This window comes from Vidua macroura, chromosome 12 (genome assembly GCF_024509145.1).
Source record: "Vidua macroura isolate BioBank_ID:100142 chromosome 12, ASM2450914v1, whole genome shotgun sequence".
Classification (NCBI taxonomy): domain Eukaryota; kingdom Metazoa; phylum Chordata; class Aves; order Passeriformes; family Viduidae; genus Vidua; species Vidua macroura.
In genome coordinates this window covers 4,076,915-4,098,616 of record NC_071582.1, presented here as the reverse complement: position 1 = coordinate 4,098,616, position 21,702 = coordinate 4,076,915, and the positions used below count along the sequence as shown (strand labels likewise).

At 49.2% G+C, this 21,702-nt stretch overlaps 2 protein-coding genes and 1 long non-coding RNA gene across 14 annotated transcripts in view; 2 read left to right on the top strand and 1 right to left on the bottom strand.

Annotated features, from left to right (window-relative positions):
- Positions 1–15,233, top strand: part of LOC128813602 (mucosa-associated lymphoid tissue lymphoma translocation protein 1 homolog) — a 34,381-nt gene extending 19,148 nt beyond the window's left edge. For 2 of the 5 annotated variants that reach the window (XM_053988872.1, XM_053988868.1), the window contains 2 exons: positions 756–881; positions 2,893–5,094. In XM_053988872.1, the coding sequence (XP_053844847.1) occupies positions 756–881; positions 2,893–3,243 (477 nt within the window). In that variant the 3' untranslated portion in view covers positions 3,244–5,094. Of the gene's footprint in view, positions 1–755; positions 882–2,892; positions 5,095–5,134; positions 5,263–13,485 lie in introns of those variants that run through there. The other 3 variants (XM_053988871.1, XM_053988869.1, XM_053988873.1) reach the window with 3 other exon arrangements.
- Positions 15,234–16,457: 1,224 nt separating this feature from the next.
- Positions 16,458–19,980, bottom strand: LOC128813604 (uncharacterized). 4 transcript variants are annotated; one of them, XR_008439099.1, is made up of 4 exons: positions 19,897–19,976; positions 17,667–17,696; positions 16,896–17,282; positions 16,458–16,735 (listed from the first exon to the last, which is right to left on the bottom strand). It is a non-coding gene; the product is annotated as an uncharacterized LOC128813604 (long non-coding RNA). The 4 variants fall into 4 exon arrangements; XR_008439097.1 differs by having other exon boundaries at positions 17,667–17,771; positions 19,897–19,954; XR_008439098.1 differs by lacking the exon at positions 17,667–17,696 and having other exon boundaries at positions 19,897–19,980.
- Positions 19,981–20,109: 129 nt separating this feature from the next.
- ZNF592 (zinc finger protein 592) overlaps positions 20,110–21,702 on the top strand; it is a 35,723-nt gene continuing 34,130 nt past the window's right edge. For 2 of the 5 annotated variants that reach the window (XM_053988867.1, XM_053988865.1), the window contains exon 1: positions 20,134–20,167. The gene's annotated coding sequence lies outside the window, so the exon portion shown is untranslated. The other 3 variants (XM_053988863.1, XM_053988866.1, XM_053988864.1) reach the window with 3 other exon arrangements.

Here is a 21,702-nt window from a genome sequence, read left to right as displayed (position 1 = left end):
AAATTTGAGTAACTTGGTAAGAATTGGCAGTTCTGTAGATGGTAGCACAGCTCAGAGCTTCCAGCTGTGCCTTTGGAAAGCTTGCTTCCTCCATGATATACTGCTGGCTCTACTGTGGTTGTGATACCAGCTGGTGCTGCTTCGTGCTCTGCTTCGTGCTCTGCTGCAAATCCCACTGTACCCCATTTTTCACAGTAAGATGTACTCTGTGTACTGTGTAGGTACACAGTTTGTGGTAATTGGGAGTGGGGCTGCAGCTCATCCCCAATGGGTACAGCTGTGAAAAGCAGGTGAGCAGTAGTGACAGCAATGAGCCATGGAGTGCCCAGGTGCACTGACCAACCACCAAAGAGAACAGGGGGCACACAGGTGCAATGCATCAACATGAGGAGTATAAAAGGTTGGGCTAAAGAACAAGCAGGGCAGATGCTTGCAGCCTTCTGAGGTGGTATGGTGTTACTCTGTATGGGGTGAAGCTTTCTGAAATGGTGTGGTGATACTCTGTGTGTCGTGACCATCTCAACTGTGACATATGCTGAGACACTCAGGGTCTTCTCATTGATATGTACAAGGCAAGTGTGTAAAACATCTACATTCCTGTTGCTTTCTGTAGTACTTCCATTAGGATATGCAGCATTTCCACCAGACAATATGTTAATCAAAGCCCTGAGCACATATTTGATGGATAGTTGTGCCTCAATGCTTCATGCTGATGCTGAAATTTCCTTGCATTTCCTCTTGTTTTCCTGACCTAGGAGACAGATGATGTGACCATCCAGAGAGAGAGTTGTCTGGACCACGTGGAGACTCTGCTGGCCTCTGTGTACAAGCGGGAGGAGCTGGACTGTGTCTTCCAGCTCTGTGCACTGCAGAAAATTCAGGTAGTGAGTAGCCAGGTGCAAATTTCCCCGGCTCTGCACTCTCACAGAACTGGTGTCCCCATCTGCATGGCTGGAGCTGGATATGCCTCTCTGACCACATGTCAGTGTCACATCCAGACCGAAGAGGAGCTTGTTGATCTTCAAGGACAAAAGCTGCCCTCTTTTAGAGAATCACAGATTGGTTTGGGTTAGGGGAGACCTTAAAACTCATCTCATTCCACCCCCTGCCATGGGCAGGGACACCTCCCACTAGACCAGGTTGCTGCAAGCTCTGTCCAACCTGGCCCGGGACACTTCCAGGGATGGGGCAACCTGTGCCAGGGCCTGACCAGCCTCACAGGTGAGAATTGCTTCCCAATATCTGATCTAACTCTGCCCTCTGGCAGTGGGAAACCATTCCCCCTTGTCTTGTCACTCCAGGCACTTGACTCGGGTTCCTCTCCAGCTCTCTTGGAGCCCCTTTAGGCACTGGAAGGGGCTCTAAAGTCATCTTGGGTCCTTCTCTTTTCCAGGCTGGACACACCCAGCTCTCCCAGCATGTTTCCATAGGAGAGCACTGTTCTTTTACCTCACCTTTTCCACCTGAGCAAAATCTTTCTGATTTACAATCAGGCTGCAGATCCCAACTGTGGATGCTCTTTGCTTTTATGTTTTCTCCTCTGCCTGACTTTCCTATCAAAGCTGACCCACAGCAGCCTCTGCTGAGAGCAGAGAGGCATCACCAGTCATGGATTCTATTTTTTCCTGCTGCCTGCCCAGGAGGCTGCTCTTTGCCCCATTAACCATGGGGAGGTCAGACCTGCCCAGTTATTTCAGGTGGAGGAATGTCTCACTAGGCTGTGTGCTTGCCTGAGAGATGAGTTCGTGGGCTGGCCAGGATCTCCAGTCGTCAGAGTAACACTGCCAAGCCTGATCCAAGCTGTGCGTCTTTGGCACACTTCAAAGCACCCTCAAACTATTTAAAGACCATGAGAGAAGCAGAATCGCTTGTCCCCTGGCTTGTTTGTTGTCAAACAGTAGTATGCACCTTGTTCATTATTGGATTTTTATTCCTCCCCTAACACACAGCCAGTGGATCGTACAGCAAGTGTTGCTCTCAAGCTGCTGCCTGGATCTGCCTACAGCAAGTTCTACTTGCTCTGTACGTGATGTGCTTCAGCATATGGCTGTGCTTTCAGGTCTTGATTGTTCCTGGAGCTCTTTTCTGAACCTTTCCCTGTTGTTCTGCATTGCTTTTAAGTGCAGACAGGAGACCTGGACCAGGCATTGCCTGCCAAAATTTTCTTGTTTTCGTTATACATCTCTCTGCTCTTTACAGGTGTTTCAGGCACAGTGCTGTGTTGGGGGTCTGTTTTCAGGGGTTTGACTGCCATGGATGTGGTTATTCTCTTATTTCTTCATCTTTTATAAAACTCTAAAATAGTTCTAGTCTGTGAGTAGATCCCTATGGAGCACTGCTGGTTAAAGCTGTTGGCTTTTACAGTGTGAGGTGTGTTTTAGTTCATAGAATCCCAGAATGGTTTGGGCTGGAAGGGACCTTAAAGCTCATCTCCTTCCACCCCCTGCCATGGGTAGGGACATCTTCCACTAGATCAGGGTGCTCCAAGCCCCATCCAAGCTGACCTTGCACGCTGCAAGTGGTTCATGCTTTCCTCTCCCACATGCATTGGTCTTGGCCATGGTACAGCTCCTGCTGCCCTGTGCCCACATCCCTGGGGTGGGTGCTCTCAGTGGCAGTTCCCTGATGGAGCTGATGAGATCCCACATGGCCTGATTTCAGGAGAGATCCTGAAATCCAAAATCCATGGCTGAGACCTGCAGGCATAGTGAGCTGTATGAGTATGTACAGCCCATTTTCTCTGGCAGTAGTGTTGCTCCATTGTGCCACAGCATGGGGCTGTGAGCCTGCACAGCAGCCAGCCAAGGCTCCTTCCTGGCGGCAGCAGTGGGAAAGCTCTGCTTCCAATCAAATTCTCCCATTCACTCTGTGTTCTTTGTTCTCCCCTTCCAGACAGATGTGGTCCTGCAGTTGGATTTGCATTACACCCAGGCAGGCACAAAACAGAGGACTTCTGAAAGCCTGCAAACGACCCTCCAGAAATCCCTGCTGAGGCAGTTTTTCAGCCAGAGGAACGACTCCCAGCGAGCTCCTGCCCGCACAGGCAGCGTGTGCCCGCAAGATGCGTTGGGGCTGAGCACTGACCCCAAGGGCCAGGGGTCCCTGAGCACGGGCTCTGGCTGCAGCTTGCCCAGCAGCAGCGCCTGCAACTTCAGCAGTGAGCCCGAGGAGAACGATGAGAGCGACCTGGGTGAGCTCTGCTTGGCGCTGCCTTGGGCTGGCCTGGGGCAGGACAGGCCCTGAGCCTCAGCCTGGGGAGCTGCTCTTTTAATTGAGGCCTCAATTTGAGTGCTAAATCTGTCAGAATCCCATCAGCTGCTTCCCAGCCTTGGCATCGCCCTGTCTGAATGAGGCCAAGGCTGGTTTTTTGGAAAGGTTTCTCATACCTGCACTCTGTGGTGTGCAGGGCCTCAGTTCCCACTGGGAATATTCCCTGTCCCATGGGAGCACTGGGATCAGCGAGGAGTCATTGTGGTGTCTGGCAGGGGACACAGCCACCCGCCAGTCATAACACTGCCAGACAAAAATGGTGTTGCTGCAAGGCAAGGGCACAGGCTGATGTTTTCTGCCTGAAAACAAATGTTGCTGCATTGAGTGTGATGAGAAGGCCACAAACACTACAGACCCCTCTGGCTCAAATCCCAGCCGTGACTGCTGGATCTCCCCAACCTGTGCAAGGGACACGGGGCTGCACCGAGGGAACCAGGTGAAACAGTGTGGGGGCCCAGTGTGGTTTCTTTGCCATGCCTGTGTCAAAGCAGCTGTTAAGTTATGCATTTATATATTTCTGAAGCATGTATTTATAACCAGGGAGGGGAGGCAGTAGTTTGCGAGGAAAAGGAAGGTCAGATGTTCCATCCAGTGTGTGTTTACATTGGAGGCTGGTATTGCACTGGACCAGGAACAGTGTCCAGGCAGGTACACTGACACCTGCCCCTTCCAGCGTGGTACAGGGGCATTAAAGGGTGTTCAGCCCTCTGCAGTTCCGAGTTCTTCTCAGGTGCAGAATATCCTACAGGAGAGATGGAATGTACCAGGATTGAGAAAGGAGAACCTCAGGAAAGTTATTATTAGTGTAAATTGTTTTGTCTGTGTGCTGTGGGTAACCCCAAGCACTATGTGGAGAAACAGCTGTCCAGGGAGAGCCAGAGGTGAGCAGGGCCCAAAGGACAGCCTGGGTGGGCACAGGCCCCTCCCTGATTGCTTCCCTAATAAATGTTTGATAAAGGTGATTGCTCAGTAAAGACCAGTGACCCTAGGGAAGTGCGGGGTCTCCATCCTTGGAGGAAGGTTCACTTCGGACTGCAGAAGCTGCCAATGACCTGATCCAAGCTGGCTCAGGGCTGGACCAGAGACCACTGGAGATCCCTGCTGGCTGCTGTGGTTCTGTGGAAGAAAGAGGTTGGAGGGCAGAACTTCTTGAGAGGTCAAGGGCAGCAGGATGGGAAGAATGCCTGAGCTCTGTCTTGCTTTAGAAGAGGGTTGGAGGCAGAACTTTCTCAGTTTTCCTCTCTTTCTTCAGTGAAGATACATCCCTGTCAGTGGTGTCAGTTGCAGCATAGAAAAATCTGAAATGTTACTTCCAGATAAACCATTCTACAAGTGCTGGAAACATGTCCAAAGAGAACAGAGGAGGTTTTTATTCTTCTCACAGTGAGTAGAGCCAAGGGAAAGAAGAGGGGCCCCAGCTGGCTGCAGACTAGAAAGTCTCCTAGAAAAAAAATTCTAAAGCTCAAAAAAATAAAAAATTCAGAGGATGTAGTTTAAATAAGATGGGCTGATAGAGAAGCTAAGCCAAAAAAGAATACACTAATTTCAGGATGAACCAAAGATCAACTCAACACCAGCAGCCACTGGGGACAGGTGAGTGGGAATGGCTCTGCAGGCATGTGGGAGAAGCTGGGGCTCTTGTTGCCTCTGAGGATTATTCACACCCTCCTGTGCTGTTGAGGCACTGAGGCACGGCTTGTTCCTGGGTCGCATTATCATGCCAAGTGTCATCTAATGTGAATGTTTATCTCATTCAAAGCAAGGCTGTTTATTTTTTCTGAATAAAACACTATTGGGTGTTTTTAATGCACAAAGTTTCACGTGGCTCTGAGTTAACTGTGTTTGTTTTCCCTCTATTTGCCAGGGTGTAACTTAATATTGATCTGCTGGGGTTTCATGCTTCCAGCCTGAGCCTCTGGGTGAGCATTGTTTCTTTTTTTAGGTAACTAAAAATACTGAAGTTTGGATTTACAAGGTGGATCAAGTGACTAGATAGGATGAAATTATGTCAGGTGAAATGTGTAGATAAAAAAAAGTCCTCATTTGTTGTGATTTGTCCATCTGCTTTGTAAGTGTGGCTCTTGGGTGGCTTAGGTGGTCTCCTGTCTTGGTGCCAACTACAGCACTTGTCCCTGTCATCAGTTCTGCTCCTCCAAGGAGACCCTGCAGCCAAGCCCAGGGGAACCACCACATTCCCATGGTGGTTCATTTCCTTCAGATAATGGTTTGTCATGTCTGGGTGCTTGCTGAATTGCGAAGGTGGACTTTGTGTCCTGGGCCTCAGCTGGAGTCATTGTAGGAGGGGATGGAACTATGGATCCTTCATCCCCACCTCTACATGCGAAATCCAAACTCCCTCATGGTGGTTAAACTGTTTAGTGCCAGTGAATTTTCCTGGAAATCTGTGTTTCCATCTCCCAGCATCCAGGACAGACAAGGCATCCCAAGATTACCACGTGTCCCTTAGCCACATCCTTTCTGATCTGCACTTTGGGCTCCACAGTCCTTGGGGCCAGCTGGAAGGGTGGGAAGGGAGGAGGGCTCAGGCACCAGCAGAAAAGGCAGGATCAAGACATCAGCTCCAGTTTACATTCCCTTTCTGCCTCCTTTCCTTCCACAGCCTTTGCCCTCCACTTCCTCTTTTTCTGGCCAGTCTGTGCCCAGAGGCTGCAAACAGGACTTAGAGGCATTTTTGTAGGTAATACAGGTGCTTTCCTTCACCCAAGTCTTCAAAAAGCACCAAGTGAACTGAAGCTTTAAAACAATATATGATGAAAATAGCAGCACCTAAATATTCAATAATATTATTTTTAGATAGATCCCCTTCTTTTCCTCTCTGCTGGGGCAGATGTGTTGAAGGGAAGGACCTTGGACAACAGTCTGATGTGTTCTTTTGCTACAGAATTAATTTGGGATGCAGTTCCTGACAAAACAAGGCAAGTGTACCCAAAAGGCAGTGAAAATCAGAGAAATCAGGGAATCTTGGAAATGCCTTTTCAGTCTGTTACTGGAAAGTCCTGGGCCCAAGTGCAGTCAAGAGGTTGCACTGGCAGATCGTGCACTGGCAGTTCCATCCCAGCCTGGCACCCTTCTGTTGGCAGCAGATTCCTGAAGTTTGTTTTCAGTTGGCATTTTTGTGATCAAAGGAAGGAAAAGGTGGATTTGTCTCGTAGCAGCCACACTCCAGCCTCAACCAAAGACAGAAAGAAACACAAGACAGGTCCTTCATTTCAGGAAGTGTTTCTGGGGGAAAAAAAATTCAGTATGGGGCAATATTGAATAATTTCATTTACCAGCTCACTTAACGCTTTCCATCTTTTTGGAACAAATCCTTCTCCCTTGCAGATGCAAATCTGAATTTACTCTTCAGAAACTGGTAGTTTCTCCTTATTTTCTGCAATAAGAGGTTTTCCACGATGTATAGAACCTGCCAGATCATTTCTTACTCCTCATAAGGGCAGAGTGCATGGTGCTGTTGATGGAATATGCTTGCAGTGTAATAAAACATGTAGAGGGACACACAGGGAAATTCCAAGATTCAACAACATGGTTTTGGTGTTCTTTACCTAGTTTTTGGAAGTAGCTTCTCATACAGGCAGGACAGATACTGAAGGCATCCAGGAGCCATTCACTCCCAGGGAAGGAAGGAGCTTCCCAAAGGACAGGTTATCCTGCTCTCTAGAAGTTAATGCTGCCTTTCACATGGACAAGGAGTGAAGAGGATGATCTTGTGAACTGATAGGATATGGGAATCACCTGTTTTCTGAAATGCTGAGGGTTGCTTTCATTAGCTGAGGATCACTTCTGGAACACCGGGTACTGGAAGTCAAGTTCCTCTGAGCACAACAGGGACCATGCCCAAGGCAGAAATGGGAGAGCCAGGCTCAGTTCTAGTGAGGAGGGAATCACTAAACCCAGGTGCTGTTCTCACAGCCAGTGTGTCACAGACAGCCTTTATCCATCATGTTTTGCACATGGCATGGAGACATCCACAGCTCTGTTCTCCTCTCCCAATGCTGGCAACTGTCCTGCTTCCAACAGAATGTTGGATTATATCCCTCCCAACTAACACTGTGGTTGTGCTACCAGGATATGCCCAGAAGAATGCATGTGTTCTGAGTGATTCTGAACACCAAACTGGGAGTTTCAATACTGTTTCAGTGAAATATGCCTGCTCCCTGTCCAAAAAGCAAACAAGGACATTGGTTCAGCTTAGCTGGATTCAAAACTTAGAAAACAAAACTCATGGCAGGGCAAGAAAATAAGAAAAAAGTGGTAAAACATTTGAAAATGTCAGATCGTTCAGATTCAGTTCTTCCAGGCCTCCCCATCAGGTGGATGGTTCAGGAGAGAAACCAGGAGCACAGTTTGAAACAAAAGGGGTGAGTGAAGCCATCCACTGTCAAGCTAATAAACCCAAGATGACTCATAAGGAGATTCACACTGCTGACCTTCATCCAGGCACCTCTGCAGAGACCTGGGGCACCCCTTGGGAAAGCAGGAGCAGGTTTGGTGTCACAGTGAAGCTTGCAGACCACGATTTTCTTAATGGTGAGAAATATTGATAGCACAGACTTTTCATGTTGTCTCAGAGTTCTGTCCTCTATCACAGATTATTTAAATGACTGGTTTGCCATTGTTACTAATCTCTTGAAATTAGGTCTGTAACATCATGTGGCAGCGAAGAGAAAAACACATCAAAAAAAAAGGAGGCTCCTTGAAGCACTTGAAACTGCTTCTTATCTTCACAGTTTGCATAACCTTTCACATAACAAGCAACAATTTCAAATATATTGGTCATATCACCCCCTCAAAGAGATAGAAGACACGCTTTGAAATTACAGACCAGATTTTATGTGCAGGAGAAGAACTGACATGGTGTCATGCAGTGAGGAAGAGCTAATGTCTCTTTGATAAATCTGTCTTCCCTGAGTTGGATTTTCTTGCCACAGTGTCAGGAATAGTTGACGAGACAGACGTGTTATTAAGTGGTAAAAATAAACAGATGGAAGAGAAAAGTAAGAGATTTCAGCTATGACTTTCCAGAATGTTTCAGCAAAGAGTAACCTCCTCATTTCCATTCCCTACCAGAGATGAAAAATAGGCAATGCTTACTCAAGGACTGCATGGCTGGAAAAATGGGGTGCCTGGTCCCTGGTCCCCACTTGCCCTCAGGGCAGGTGAGATGGGACAACTTGGGGTCCCAGAGAGGGGTGCTGCTCCTGACCTGTTGCTCCTCCAGATTCAAAGTCACCCTTGTGGAGAGCATTGGTGCCTGACCACGTGAGCACTGCCTGCCTTGGGTCCTCCTGGAAACTGGAACCTATTTTTGAGACCAAACCCCTGAATCTTCCCTCTTCTCTCACTCGCCCTTCCTCCCTCTTCCACAGAAGGGGCATCTCACTCCTTCCCTCTGTGGAGGATGCAGCAGTTTGGTCAAGGCTATGTTCCCCACAAGGGAAAGGACAGAGGACAGGCAGGCTGAAGATACAGTCACTGCAAAAGATCCTCACTCCAAGACAGACATTGAGGGGCTGGAATGTGTCCAGAGCTGTCCAGCTGAGGGAGCTGGGGGGCTCAACCCAGAGGAAGGGAGGCTCCGAGGGGACCTTCTTGGGCTCCATAAATCCTGGACAAGAGGATGCAACCAGGTGGGGGTTGAGCACTGCTCTCATGGAACAAGGGATAGGATGAGAGGAAACTGACTTAAGTTTAACTGACTTAAGTTTAACTGACTTAAGACTTAACCAGGGGAAGTTTAGATTGGATTTTGGGGAAAAGTTCTTCACAGAAAAAGTGGTCAGTCATTAGTACAGGTTGTCCATGGGCAGTGGTGGCGTCACCATCCCTGGAAGTGTTCAAAAAAACATGTGGATGTGGCACTTGGGGACGTGGTTTAGTGGAGAACCTGGCAGCTGAACTCAATGATCTTGGAGGGCTTCTCCAACCTTAATAATTCCATAATCCTATGATTCCATAAGATGTTTCATCCCCTGGGAATGTGGTGGTAGAGCACCAGCTCCTGCAAATGTGACTCCAAAATAGGGTCAAGTGGCAATGTTGTAAGTGTGGGGGAGCTGACCTTGGCATTTGGGATCCTCACCACAGCAGGGCACAACACAAAATCCACTTTTCTAAAGAGCTGATCGTCAAGGGATGTTCTTCCCAGACCTGGCTCATGCCCAGGCCATTGGGCATTGCTGGAAGAACAGAGGGTGGCTTCTGTTGTGTCAATGCAGCCACCTCTTGGCCTGCCTGCTTTAATCTTTTGTGTCACTTAATATAAATTATAAAATATTAAATCAGATAAATACCTCTAACCTTTCTGGATGATAAGAAAAGATACCGTTCAACCTCCTAAAATGCCTTGTGTTCGCTGGGAAATGCTAATGGGATTACATAAAGGTTATTTCAGCCTCCTTTGAAGTCTAGAGACGCGGCAAAACAATCATGATGCCCTTTGTTTATGCCTTTTTGATGACTGCTTTTACCTTCAGATATTTGATACTTCTGTATTTTTTCAGGTGATCCTCTGGGAAGTCCTTGGACTGCTTTTTTGTGGAAACTTCCCGAGCAGGAGAGCTCTGGGGTGTTGGAGCACTCTGGGAGTCTGGCAAGGGTTTGATGTGCATGCTTTGATGCCCTTGTGTATTTTGCAGTGTGAGGGTCAGGAGCAGCATCCACGGGTCCACTGCTCCTGTGCTGTGTCTGTGCAGCAGTGCTTGCACCAGTGAGCACCAGTGCACCCCTGGACACTGCTCATGTCCTTCCCTTGAGGGCCCTGCCTGTGAGCTTCTGCCAGGCTGCACAGGGAGGAGCTCAGTGTGTGGCACAGCCCATTTGCAGCCTCCAGTCCAGAGAGACCTTTGCTACACCTTGCCGGAGTGAATTTCTGGGTAAAAAACAGTTCATGATCCAAAGAAAGCTACAGAAATAATGTTCCACTCCCTCTGTCCTCTGGGAAGGACCTCCCAAGCCCATAATTTCTTCTCATTTTTTTGTTGCTACTGGTCTTTTCCCCAGGTTTTGATTTTTGTTAGACCTTGTGTCCGAAACAGCTCCAATGTTGTGCAGGGAGCTTGTGGTGACCTGATAACCTCCCTGCCTTCCAGAGCAAAGCAGAGCACCAATGTAGCATGAGGCAGCCTGTCATCATTCCTTACAAGGGAAACATCAGCAAAGAATTGGTTCTCAGCAGGGAACTCCACCCATGGTCCATCTAACTGGGCCTTGAAGACTTCCAGGGGTGGGGCAGCCACAACTTCTCTGGGCAACCTGTGCCAGGGTCTCACCACTCTCACAAGGAAAAATCCTTCTAAGCATAGTTTTATTGTGTTAATACGTCAAGTAATTGGAGAGGAAGAAGAAATTGTTCCTGGAGAGCAGAGGGCAGGTTAGCTGAGACAGCAGGTTTACATCTTTCGCAGCTGCTGGGGAAAGAGAATGTGGCTATCACTGCCTGTGGAATACAAAAGCATTTAGCCAAGAGCAGAGGCAGAGACGGTGGTGCATCCCTTGTGTTTGGTGGAGATACAAATGGCACCTTGCATTACTGAAAGCTATAATTCTCTTTTTTGAGGTTATTTTGCAGGTGTCCCTGGAGGGTCATGCCTGGGAGGTCAGAGGCAGTGCAGAACAGCTCCTCTGGGAGGACCATGTTCTCTTGCCCATGGGGCTTTTTCATGCACGTTGGCTGTGCAAATTCAACAGCTGTTGAGTTTCTCACATCCTTTTAAAAACATTTCTCTGGCATCTGTGTTAATTAGGGAAAATCTGCAATTTGATCACTAACACACCATTTCCAGTTTGGGGATAGTCTTTCTGAGTGCACTGCTGGCATAATGAAGCCCCTGGAGCCCCTCCTGGGTCTGCTGAGAGCTGCTGCAGCCTCATGGGTGCCCACTGCACAGACCGTCACACTGGCATCGCTGCTGGGCTCCCCCTGAAACTGCCTGCCCCCAGTCACCCTCTCCTGCAAGGCACAGAGTCACCGTGGCCCCACTGTGGTGGCCGAAAACACAAGAAGCAGAATTACCCTCAGCTGTAACCATGGACCAGGCTCCAGCTCCACTGTGGGCAGGGAGAAGCCCCAGCCTGTACTTGAATTTCAGTGAATCACAATCACAGACTGGTTTGGGTTGGAAGGTTGCTCATCTTGTCCCACTTCCTGCCATGGACAGAGACTCCTTCACTATCCCAGGTTGCTCCAAGCTCTGTCCAGCCTGGCCTTGGACACTTCCAGGGCTGGGGCAACCTGTGCCAGGGCCTTAATTCTTGATACACACACTTCTTCAGCTCTTTTGTGCCCTTGAATGAAGCATCTGTGCTTGTGAAATGGTAATGTAATGTCAAAGTTAATCACTTTGCATCAAAAGTGAGATCACACCTGGAGGGTCCAGCCTTTGCACTGGTTTGGGACACTTCTACCAAGGATGTAATGGAGAACACCAAAAAACATGCTGAAAATTGCAGTCAGTCTGGGAGGGAAAATGGAAGGATTTTGGGCAGAAGAGAAGATTTATTGAAAGCATAAGATCAATCCTTCTAAGTGGTCTGCATGCTTGTGTCCGTCAGGGTCTGGAGTTCCTTGGGTCATGGATGCCTTTCACTCTGTTGTGGTTGAACACTGGCCAAATGCCAGGCACCCACAAAAGTCGTTCTCTTATCTTCTCTTGTTACAGAGAGTTGGGCAGATGAGAGGGAAAAGAATTTAACAAAGGGCTCATGAGTTAAGGACTTGGGGAAAAAACACTCTAAGGGCAAAACAGGTTCAAATTTAAAAGTATAAAGTAAATTTATTATTAGCAATCAGAGGAGGATAATGAGAAATAAAATAAGCTTTTGAAACATCTTTTTCTCCCCCAGCCCCTCCCTCTTTCCCAATAACAGCACAGGGAGACAAAGCATGGGAGTTTTGGTCAGTTTGTCACTTGAGATCTTTTGTTTGTTCAGGGACAGGAGTCTTGTCCCTGCTCTGCCGTGGGGTCCCTCCCATGGACAAACAGCATTCCCAAAACTCTTGTGGCATGGGTCACTCATCCAAGGGGTGCATTCCTCTAAGGCTAGGCTGCTCTAGTCTGGGAGCAAGGGCCCTCTCTCTCTCCTTCTCTCTCTGAAAGCAGAGGCCTTCTCTCTTTTTTGGGTTTCCCACTAGATCACAGCTTTCTCTGGCATCCACCCACTCTGGTATGAGCACTTTTCCCATGGGCTGCAAGTGGCTCTGTGCATCCCCTGTGGACTTTGTGCATTATGTGGGGACAGTTTGTTTTAACACAGTCTTTACCACAGCCTGCAGAGGATTCTCAGCTCTGACGCCTGGAGCACCTCTTCCCCCTCCTTTTTTCCACTGACCTTGGTGCCACCATGTTGTTTTCCCTCACATGTTCTCACTTCCTCTTCTTCTCTGACTAGAAGAAAAACTGTTGCTTGTAGGTACCATTGCCAACAAATGTCACCAATTTAAAGATTCTTGCAGGATTTCACAGTGTTGAAAGGTCGATCTTGTCTAGGTTCCGTGCTGGGGAGTCACTCACCATGTTTTTGCTGCCAAAACAGCAGCAAAAACTGCTGCTGTCACGGGACCCTGAGACAAATTAAGTCCCTATTTAATGCTCATCCATTGCCATGATTTGGCATCAGCCCAGTCAGCCCAGCTCAGCTCCTCCTGTAGGACATTCAGAAACACATCACCACCCTCCAGCACGTCAGCAAACTCCAGTGGCTTCCTTCAGGCCATTTCAGTGGTGGGAACAAAAAGACTGTCCCAGACACACATGGTCCCTGTGTCATGGGCAGAAGTGCAGAAGCTCCTTCTGAGGTCCTTGTGTGATGAATATCCTTCTTGGGGAATGTGACATACAGCAGTAGGACCAGAGGAAATGGCCTTAAGTTGCACCAGGGGAGGTTTAGGTTGGATATTGGGAGAGGTTTCTTCACTGGATATTCTCTGACAGGGAAAGATGCTCCAGGAGATGACATAAGCTACCTCCCAAAGAGGCCAATTCCTTTATTACCTGTTTCCTTCCTACCTCAACCTACTTACCTACCTGAAGGTTATAATTTTATCCTGTATACCTCATTGTAATTTTATTCTTTGGCTTCATCAATGCTTTAACAAGCCCTACTTAGCCCTTTCATAGGAAGAGGTTTTATGATCCACAATGCAATGAGGCTGCTTATTCATTCCTGGCTCCTCTCCACTATTTTCCCTCACAGGAAATGCTGCTGATTCCCGGTAGGCTGCAATGAGAATGCTGAGTGCATTTCTCTGCTACACTGGCATGAGTCAATACGAGTTCAACCTTTGGGAAATTGTTTCTTGAAGGCCAGAGACATTTGTTTGTCCTACAGTTAAACATCTTTTGCTGACACATCAGAGCCACCACAGCCCATTACTCAGTGTCCTGAGTGACAGCCCAGCTTAACTGAGGCCCCATGGATGCCTAACAGGATAAAAAAGGACATGGAATGCTGTAATGTCCGCAGTTAATGGGGTCAAAGGAGGCCCACAATGGAAAACTTCATTTTCAGATGACTTTTGACTGTGCCATTACAGTGCTTTCTCACCATCATCTGTCATGTTTTAAAGCATAAAAAGGATTTTCTTCTTAACAAATCTTACAATTGTTGGTTTTTTTTTTTTTTTCATTCCTGAAAAGCCCATTTGTCACACCCCCTTATAGTTTCCTATCTTTTTTCCTTTCTCTCAAAGCTTGGTTTGAACAAAAAGTATTCACAACCCTGCACTTCTTATGATAAGAAGTGTGCACTGATGGGGGTTGGAGCAACCTCGTCTAGTGGAAGGTGTCCCTGCCTGTCACAGCAGGTGAAGCAAAATGAGCTTTAAGGTCCTTCCAACCCAAATCATTCTGGGATTCTATGACTTTCTAACTTTTAGGAAATTGATATTGCATCTAATACTGCCTCTCAGGAGCTGCAGCCCCACAACATGTGGCTGACAGCTGTGACCTCTTCAGGGGAGTAATTCCTGTTGATTAATTACAGCCAGTGCTCCAGAAAGTCTTTCACAGGGGCATGGAACTGTGTCCGGTGTGGTACCAGTATGGGCTGCCCCACTGGGCAGAGGATGCAGAACTAAAGGTGAACAAGGGCCAAAGGCAAGGCAGGAATGAGAGGCAACACAGGAGGGAGACAAGATGCAGAAGGCACAGGAAATGCAGGAGGAAGAGGAGGTGCAGGTGAAATAAGTAGAGGCACAGGTGATGCAGGAGGCACAGGACATGTAGGAGGCTGAAGCTGCACTGACTTGTCTTTATCCCCCTGCAGTAGATATGGGGGGCTCTGACCTCATGTGTGAAACAATGCAAGACACAAAGTTGAAGCCAAGACATTTGTGTTAACGAAATCGAAACCAGATTGAAAATTTAGCAGTTTTCCCAAGATGCTGGTCTTTCCCTTGACTGAGAGCTTGGTGGAAGGATTACCCAGGGAGTGAGAGCAGCAAAATGCCCTGGAGCACACCCTGATTTCCTCAGGGGTCATGCATTGGGATACCACGCAGGTGGATCCCAGCTCCTGATCCAAATGCATTAGTATGACATTAATGTGGCAGGGTAGAAGTCAGACACAGAGGATTTTTTAGCCTCACCTGTGGGATTCCTAGAAACTTGAAGGTTTGGAGAGCAAGAAGAAAAATCCTCTGGTTCCTAGTTATCCTCTTGTCCCTAGTTATGAAGAAAAGCCTCTGCCCCAGATTTGGAACAGTTTAAAATCCTGCTACTCGGCACAGCTTGTGGGATAAAGCCTCAGAATGTGCTGCCCTGCCTGGGGCTGGACCCACCCCACTCTCACCCAGCTGCATATTAAATTGCTCAGATGCCTCACAGTCCCCCATGACCTTTTAACTACGCCACAGGGAGGATCAGCAGGGTTCCTTGTGAGCACCTGGGAAAGTTCCAGAGGTCATTTCAACAACCAGAAGCATGAAGAAGGGTATTTAAGTATGTAAGTGCCAGGGAAGAAGTGGCACGGGTTGGGGGGGGGGGGGGGAGGGAGGGTGGTGAGGGGAGGGGTCTGTGCACCAGGATCCTTCATTTCTGAGCTATTTTATCCTTACTGTAGTAGTGGAATTAGCTTCTGTACATTAGCCCCTTGTTTTGGGGCTATGTTGTCCTTAATCCTTGTTTAGCATCTGGAAACATATTCATATGTTCTCATAAATCCCTCTCCTAGCTCTGTGCAATAATTTGAAGCAGAAGAATTTAATCTACTGACCTCTTCTTTCCTACCTTACCTTAAATCTGGTCATGTTGGCTGCCTGTTCCTCCTGTTGGGAAAAACATCCCATTCACCCCTCAGCTACACCTGTACCATGTACTGACCTTGTGCCAGCATCTACAGTCCCATCCCTCTTTTTGTGAGTGTGCAAAGCAATTTCTTGAGCTTTCTTGGGGAAGTTTTTCAAGATACAATGGCACTGATATTGCTTGGAGTGTGCTACTGGCAGTTTAAGACATAGAACCCTCATGGAATTATTTTTCCTGCAATGTTCTCAAGCTTTGTTTAAACTTTTTACCAAAGTTCGGGAGAGTTTCCAGGAGCAATGTGGGTTGTGGCTTGATGCTGCTGGTCCCTCTACCCCACCAGCTCTCCCTCCAGCTGGATCCCACCTGGGAGTCAAGTACCTCAGTCTTTGTTTTTGCCCACACAACCACTTGTCAGACTATGAGCTGAACTTGAATCCTGGGGGCAGTTCTGGGCCCCTCAGGACAATATGTTGAGGGGCTGGAGCACATCCAGAGAAGGAAATGGAGCTGGGGAAGGGGCTGGAGCACCAGGAGCAGCTGAGGGAGCTGGGGGGACTCAGAATTGGAGAAAAAGAGGCTCAGGAGGGACCTTCTGGCTCTGCAGAACTCCCTGACAGGAGGGGGCAGCCAGATGGGGCTTGGGCTCTGCTCCCAGGATGACAAGAGGAAATGGCTTTGAGTTGTATTAGGGAAGGTTTAGGTTGGATATTAAGGAAATTTTCTTCACTGAAAGGGTGTTCAGGCACTGACCCAGCTGTCCAGGGCAGTGGTGGAGTCCCCACCCCTGGAAGGATTTAAAACACAAGTGGATGTGGCACCTGGGGACATGGTTTAGTGGTGAACATGGCAGTGCTGCATTAATGGTTGGACCCAATGATCTTAGAGGGTGTTTGCAGCTGAAATGAGTCTATGATTCTATGATGAGGGATGATTCAAAGTTTAATTCCTTTCCTGAAGAGGTTTACCAGCCTGGAACAGCTCTCTCTGGTTCACAGGGCTATCCCACTGCCATTGCATGGGGCAAGTGGAGGCACAAAGGCAAAACAGCTCAAGCCCTTGTCACCCTGGGAAAGGTATGGGGAAACCATGGTGTTCCCCAGCCACTGCAGCCACAGGAGACATTGCTTCATCAGAAGAGGCTCTTGAGAAGGTTCTCTTGCCACAGGCTGGAGCGTGGGAGTGAGTCCATTCAGAGGCAGCTGGAGAAGGAGAGGGGTCACTGTGAATCCCACTCATGTTCAGCAGCCATGAGGAGCCCCTCAAGTGTTCATGTCAGCTCTTCTCGGGCAGAGCAACACAGAGCCCAGGGCTCTGCTGTCAGCAGAGAGGATTGCACAGAGGGTCCTTGCTTGCCCAGACCTTGGAGTGTGTCCATACTGCTCTGGAGCCTGCAGTTCTCATGGGTGAAGAAAACTGGCTGTCTGGAAGTTATTCTCCTGGTCTTCTGGTGGAGTAGTAGAATGGGTTTGGTATTGCACCAGAAAAAGCTGATATGGGCAGCGTGCCTCCTTGGCATTTCAGCAGGGTTTGACTACAACCTGCCTGCAAGAAATCTCATCATGTCTCCAACTGGGAATCCACCAAATTCCAACAAATGGGATTCAGAAGCATGTCAGGGTATGAAACAGTCCTTCTCTATTGGGATTTTGCCACATTATGGTTCTTATTCCTGTTGCCAAGCTCGCTGGGATACATGGTTTTGTTCTCTTAGATTTGACTCAGGAATTTAAGGTCAGAGCTCCATCACTGCAAGAGAGTATCACAACCACTACAAGTTGTGCTGAGTGAGCATGTATGTGGAGTAGAAGCAGGTTTTCCTGTGTTTATGGTGGATCAGTGGTTGTACAGAGGGATCGTCATTGAAGACATGCACAAGCTCATCAATATTTGTGTCAATAAGGAAAAAGATGGAAAAAACAGTTTGGGGCAATGAAGAGGGCAGGCCCTGGGAGTGAGGGAGACCAAAAAGGCAAAGTGATAGGTGTAAATGGTTTTAAATGTATAAGAAGACATCTGTGTAATTAATTACCCTGATTTAAGTTACACCACTTTTTTCATGTGTGTGTACATAACACCAAGGGCTACGGTGTTATCTTAGAGGAATGTTTGTGTCTGGGGATTCATACTCACCATGCCAATAACAAATCTTCCCCAGAGTTTCTGAAACATTAATTATAGTTTTGTAACAGGCAAGTTTTGCAACCAGCTCAAGGTAATTCACTATAACATAGACGTCTGGGAGAAACAAATGAATCGCTGATGTGAAAACTGACAGTTGCTTAGACATGAATGCTCAAGACTTTGTAATGTTTGTTATTAAAAATAAAATGGGTCTCACTGTCCCTGCCAGCCTGCCTCCCTCCATTCACTTTTCAACACACTAGCACCTGGGAAGAACCACTTCCCCCAGCTAAAAAGCAAGCACCAACAACCCCAAGCAGGTTAAGAATTAAAAGTTAAGGTCTTACATATAGCTGGACATAGCTTAAGAGTGTTTCATCCAGGGGCTTCCCTCTCTGAGGTGCCACCAGTGGGTCCCACCAATGTTGCTCCTTGCTCAGGCCTCAGCACCCCCCAAGTGCAGAGGGCTGCTCTGTACATTGTCTCCTTAGATCAACTGCTTTTGTCTTTTCCACATCAAATCACAGAATCCCAGACTGGTTTGGATTGGAAGGGACCTTAAAGCTCATCCTGTTCCATACCCCTGCCATGAATAGGGACACTTTCTACTAGATCAGGGTGCTCCAAGACCTGTCCAGACTTGGATACTTCCAGGGGTGGGGATTCCACAACCTTTATAAAACAAGCCTAAAGGGACAAATTTAAATTTTAAAAGAAAAACAAAGAGGAGGAAGATTTGCTTCCAGATATGTCAGATCACCACACTACTACAAATAAGAAGAGGAAGGTGATTTTTAGGTCATGCTGAAAGACATAGACTCTCCTTAGAGCATTTTGTGTATCTGCTGTCTTGAGGAAGGGACCCCAGCCACTCCAGGGCTGTCTCTCCTCCTCGGCTATCTGAGGGACGGATCTAAATTCCCATTGGCATTACATTTCTTAATTATCACAATCCTTCAAATTACCACAGCTTTCCGGCAAGCTACAACTTGTTCAGGGCTGTGACAGCTCTTAGTAAATTGTGTAACAAATGTCAGCTCTCTTACTAGATACAATTTAGAGGTTTTCATAGACACGTACTAAAATTAGAGGTAACAGTTACAATGTGAAAATGTTTTCTGTTTGTGATTCCCTTTGTCCTTTTGCTCATTTTTGGAAACTGGCTATCGCCTCCAAAAGAAGAAAATTGATGACATTGATTCAGAAATCAAGCATGTAAAGCTACATGTGTCAGCTAGAAAAAAAATAATTTTTTTTGCCCATGATGACAAAGAAAAAAAAATTATTTAACTAGATGAGAAATAAATGAAGTATGAGCAATGCTGTATGCCTGGTGCTGGGGGTAGATGGTTAAAATGTCAGTTCATAGGAAGACAACCTCAAGAAACACTGTTGATTTATTATGATAGGAGTGTGCATATCCACACCTCAATACAAAATGCTTCACAGCATCCCAGAGTACTTGAAGTTGGAAAAGAACTCCTGAGGTCATCTGGTCCAGCCTGGAGCTGGGGCAGCTAATGCTGGCTGCTCAGAAAATCCCGACTGCTTTTGAACACCTCCAAAGATGGAGAGTCCACAGCCACCCTGGGCAACCTGAGCCAGCCTGTGGTTACCATCACAGGGGAAAAGTATTTCCTGATGTGGATCAGTGTGTGCCTGTGGCCTCCAGTCCTGGCACTGGCTACTACTGGGAAGAACCCAGCTCTTTCCTCTTTGCACCCTCCCTGCAGGTACTCGCAGACCTGGATGAGCCCTCCCCAACTCTGTTCTTCCACAGGATGAACAGCCCCAGCTCTCTCAGCCTCTCCTTACACGGGAGGTGCTTCAACCACTTCATTATCTCCAAAGCACCTCGCCGGACTCTTTTCAGTATGTCCATGTCTCGTGCTGGGGAGCCCAGAACTGGACATGGGGGGAGAACAAACAATATCCATCACCCTCTCCTCATCCTCTGAACTTGCCATAGAATCGGTTTGGCTTGGAAAGGGCCTTAAATTCATCCCATTCCACCCCCTGCCATGGGCAGGGACACTTTCCACTAGACCAGGGTGCTCCAAGCCCCATTCAACCTGGCCTGCGACACTTCCAGGTATGGGGCAGCCACAGCTTCCCTGTGCAACCTGTGCCAGGGCCTGATCAGCCTCTCAGGGAAGAATGTCTCCCTAACCTCTCATCTAAATCTACCGTTCTAGTAATTTCGATGCAGAAGGCATCAGAGATGGAAGCCCTTTGTAACCTGTGCTGACAGATCCCAGAGATCTCCTTGTCCTCGCTGTGTTTGGAAACGACTCCAGGGGTCATTGGCTCCGCCGCCTTCCCAGGGATTAGAGTGAGGCTTCCCAGCCTGGAGCTCTACACATCTTTGCTCTCGCCTTTTTGTGAGATCACTGGGTCGATCGGTGTAATTGTGAGCAAACCGCAACAGGGCGGGTGTGGGACACAGCGAGGAAGGAGTTGAAGACACGGAGCGGGGACTGCAGCGGGAGCCGTTCTCGGGGCAGGTTTTGGTGAGGACACCTTAGAACAGCGGGAGCGCGGGGCCTCGGCGGCGTCAGGGGGCGGCGGGACCGGGCCGGGCCCGTGGACGCCTCTGTCAGGAGCCACCCTGCGGGAGAGCGGTGGGGTGGGGTGGGGTGGGGTGGGGTGGGAAGGGAAGGGAAGGGAAGGGAAGGGAAGGGAAGGGAAGGGAAGGGAAGGGAAGGGAAGGGAAGGGGGGGCGGTTCCGCTGGGCCCGCCCCGCCCCCGGCCCCACCCGCTGCCGCCGCCGCCATGTTGCGGCCGTTGGTGCCCGGTGCGGGGTGAGGCCGCGCGGGCCCGGTGGGCCCGGAGGATCTGCCTGCGTGGGTGAGTCTGCCCGCCCGCCCGGGCCCGGCCGTGCCGGGCCCGCCCCTCCCGCTGCCCTCCGCCCTCCCGCGCTCCCTCCCTCCCGCCGGCCCCGCGGCCGGGCGGTGCTGCCGCCCCGCGGGCAGGGCGGGCGGCCCCGCCGCCGGCGCACCGAGCCCTGCGCGCCCGCACCGGCTCTTCCGGCCCGCAGGCCGCCACCTCTCCCCATTCTTCAGTTCCCTGCCCCGATCGGCTGCGGTGCCCGCGGCGGCCCGGTCCGGCCCGGCCCGGCGGCGCCGGGACAAACTTAAGTTCGGCGGGCGGCCCACGTGCGGCGGGGCCGGGCCGGGCCGGGTGTCAGCGCGGGGGTCGGGGGGGCCGGCCTTTGTCTCGGGTGGGGACGGCGTGGGGTGGGGGTGGTGTGTGTGTGGATATGTGTGGGGGCGCGTGTCGCTGTGTGTGTAGGAGTGCCACGGGCCGGACGAGTCCCCAGCCCAGCGGCCCCGTTCGCAGACAGAGTCGCACGGGGCTCATGAAACTTTCACGGGTGTTACAGCCCCGAGTCCCTCCTGCCACTGAGCGCCCGCCGCTTCAGCCCTCCGCCAGCTGCGGCTGCCCCGTGCCTCCTCCGCAGCCCTGACAGCGGCCTCTTCCCCAATCCCCTGTCTTCCCCGCGCTTCTCGGCTCCTGCTATCCTTGCCCTCCCATGGGATTCCAGTGTCATGCAGTCTCTGCATCCCCTCCCGGAGACACCAGCCGGGCTTGAGCAGTTCTTGGCAGATGTACATTGTTGTTTTGCAGAATTACCAATATTTAGTAATGGCAATGTACATGATAAATAATCCCCTACAGCAGGGGATTGAAACTAGATGGTCATCAAGGTCCCTTCCTACCCAAGCCATTCTGTGATTAATTTCCGTGGTGTAACTGGGGTTTCATGCTTCACTATTAAGTGGCAATCTCAAACCTCCTCCCTAGTTTCAAAGCTGCAGAGCATCTACTCCCAGTCTCCAGAAGTCCCTGGGAATAGCACTGCTGGCAAAAGGTTTGTAAGGAGTGAGTGGAGGAAGTGGGTCCTGTGGTGCCTCTCCTTGACTTTGAAGCTTATCCATAGCACATGGCACTGGGATTTGACATCCTTCCCCAGGGCTTTTTTGGATGTCTTGGAGCCTTCCAGGTTTCCTGATTCCTGGAGAAATGTGCTATAGGGAGGTTGGGT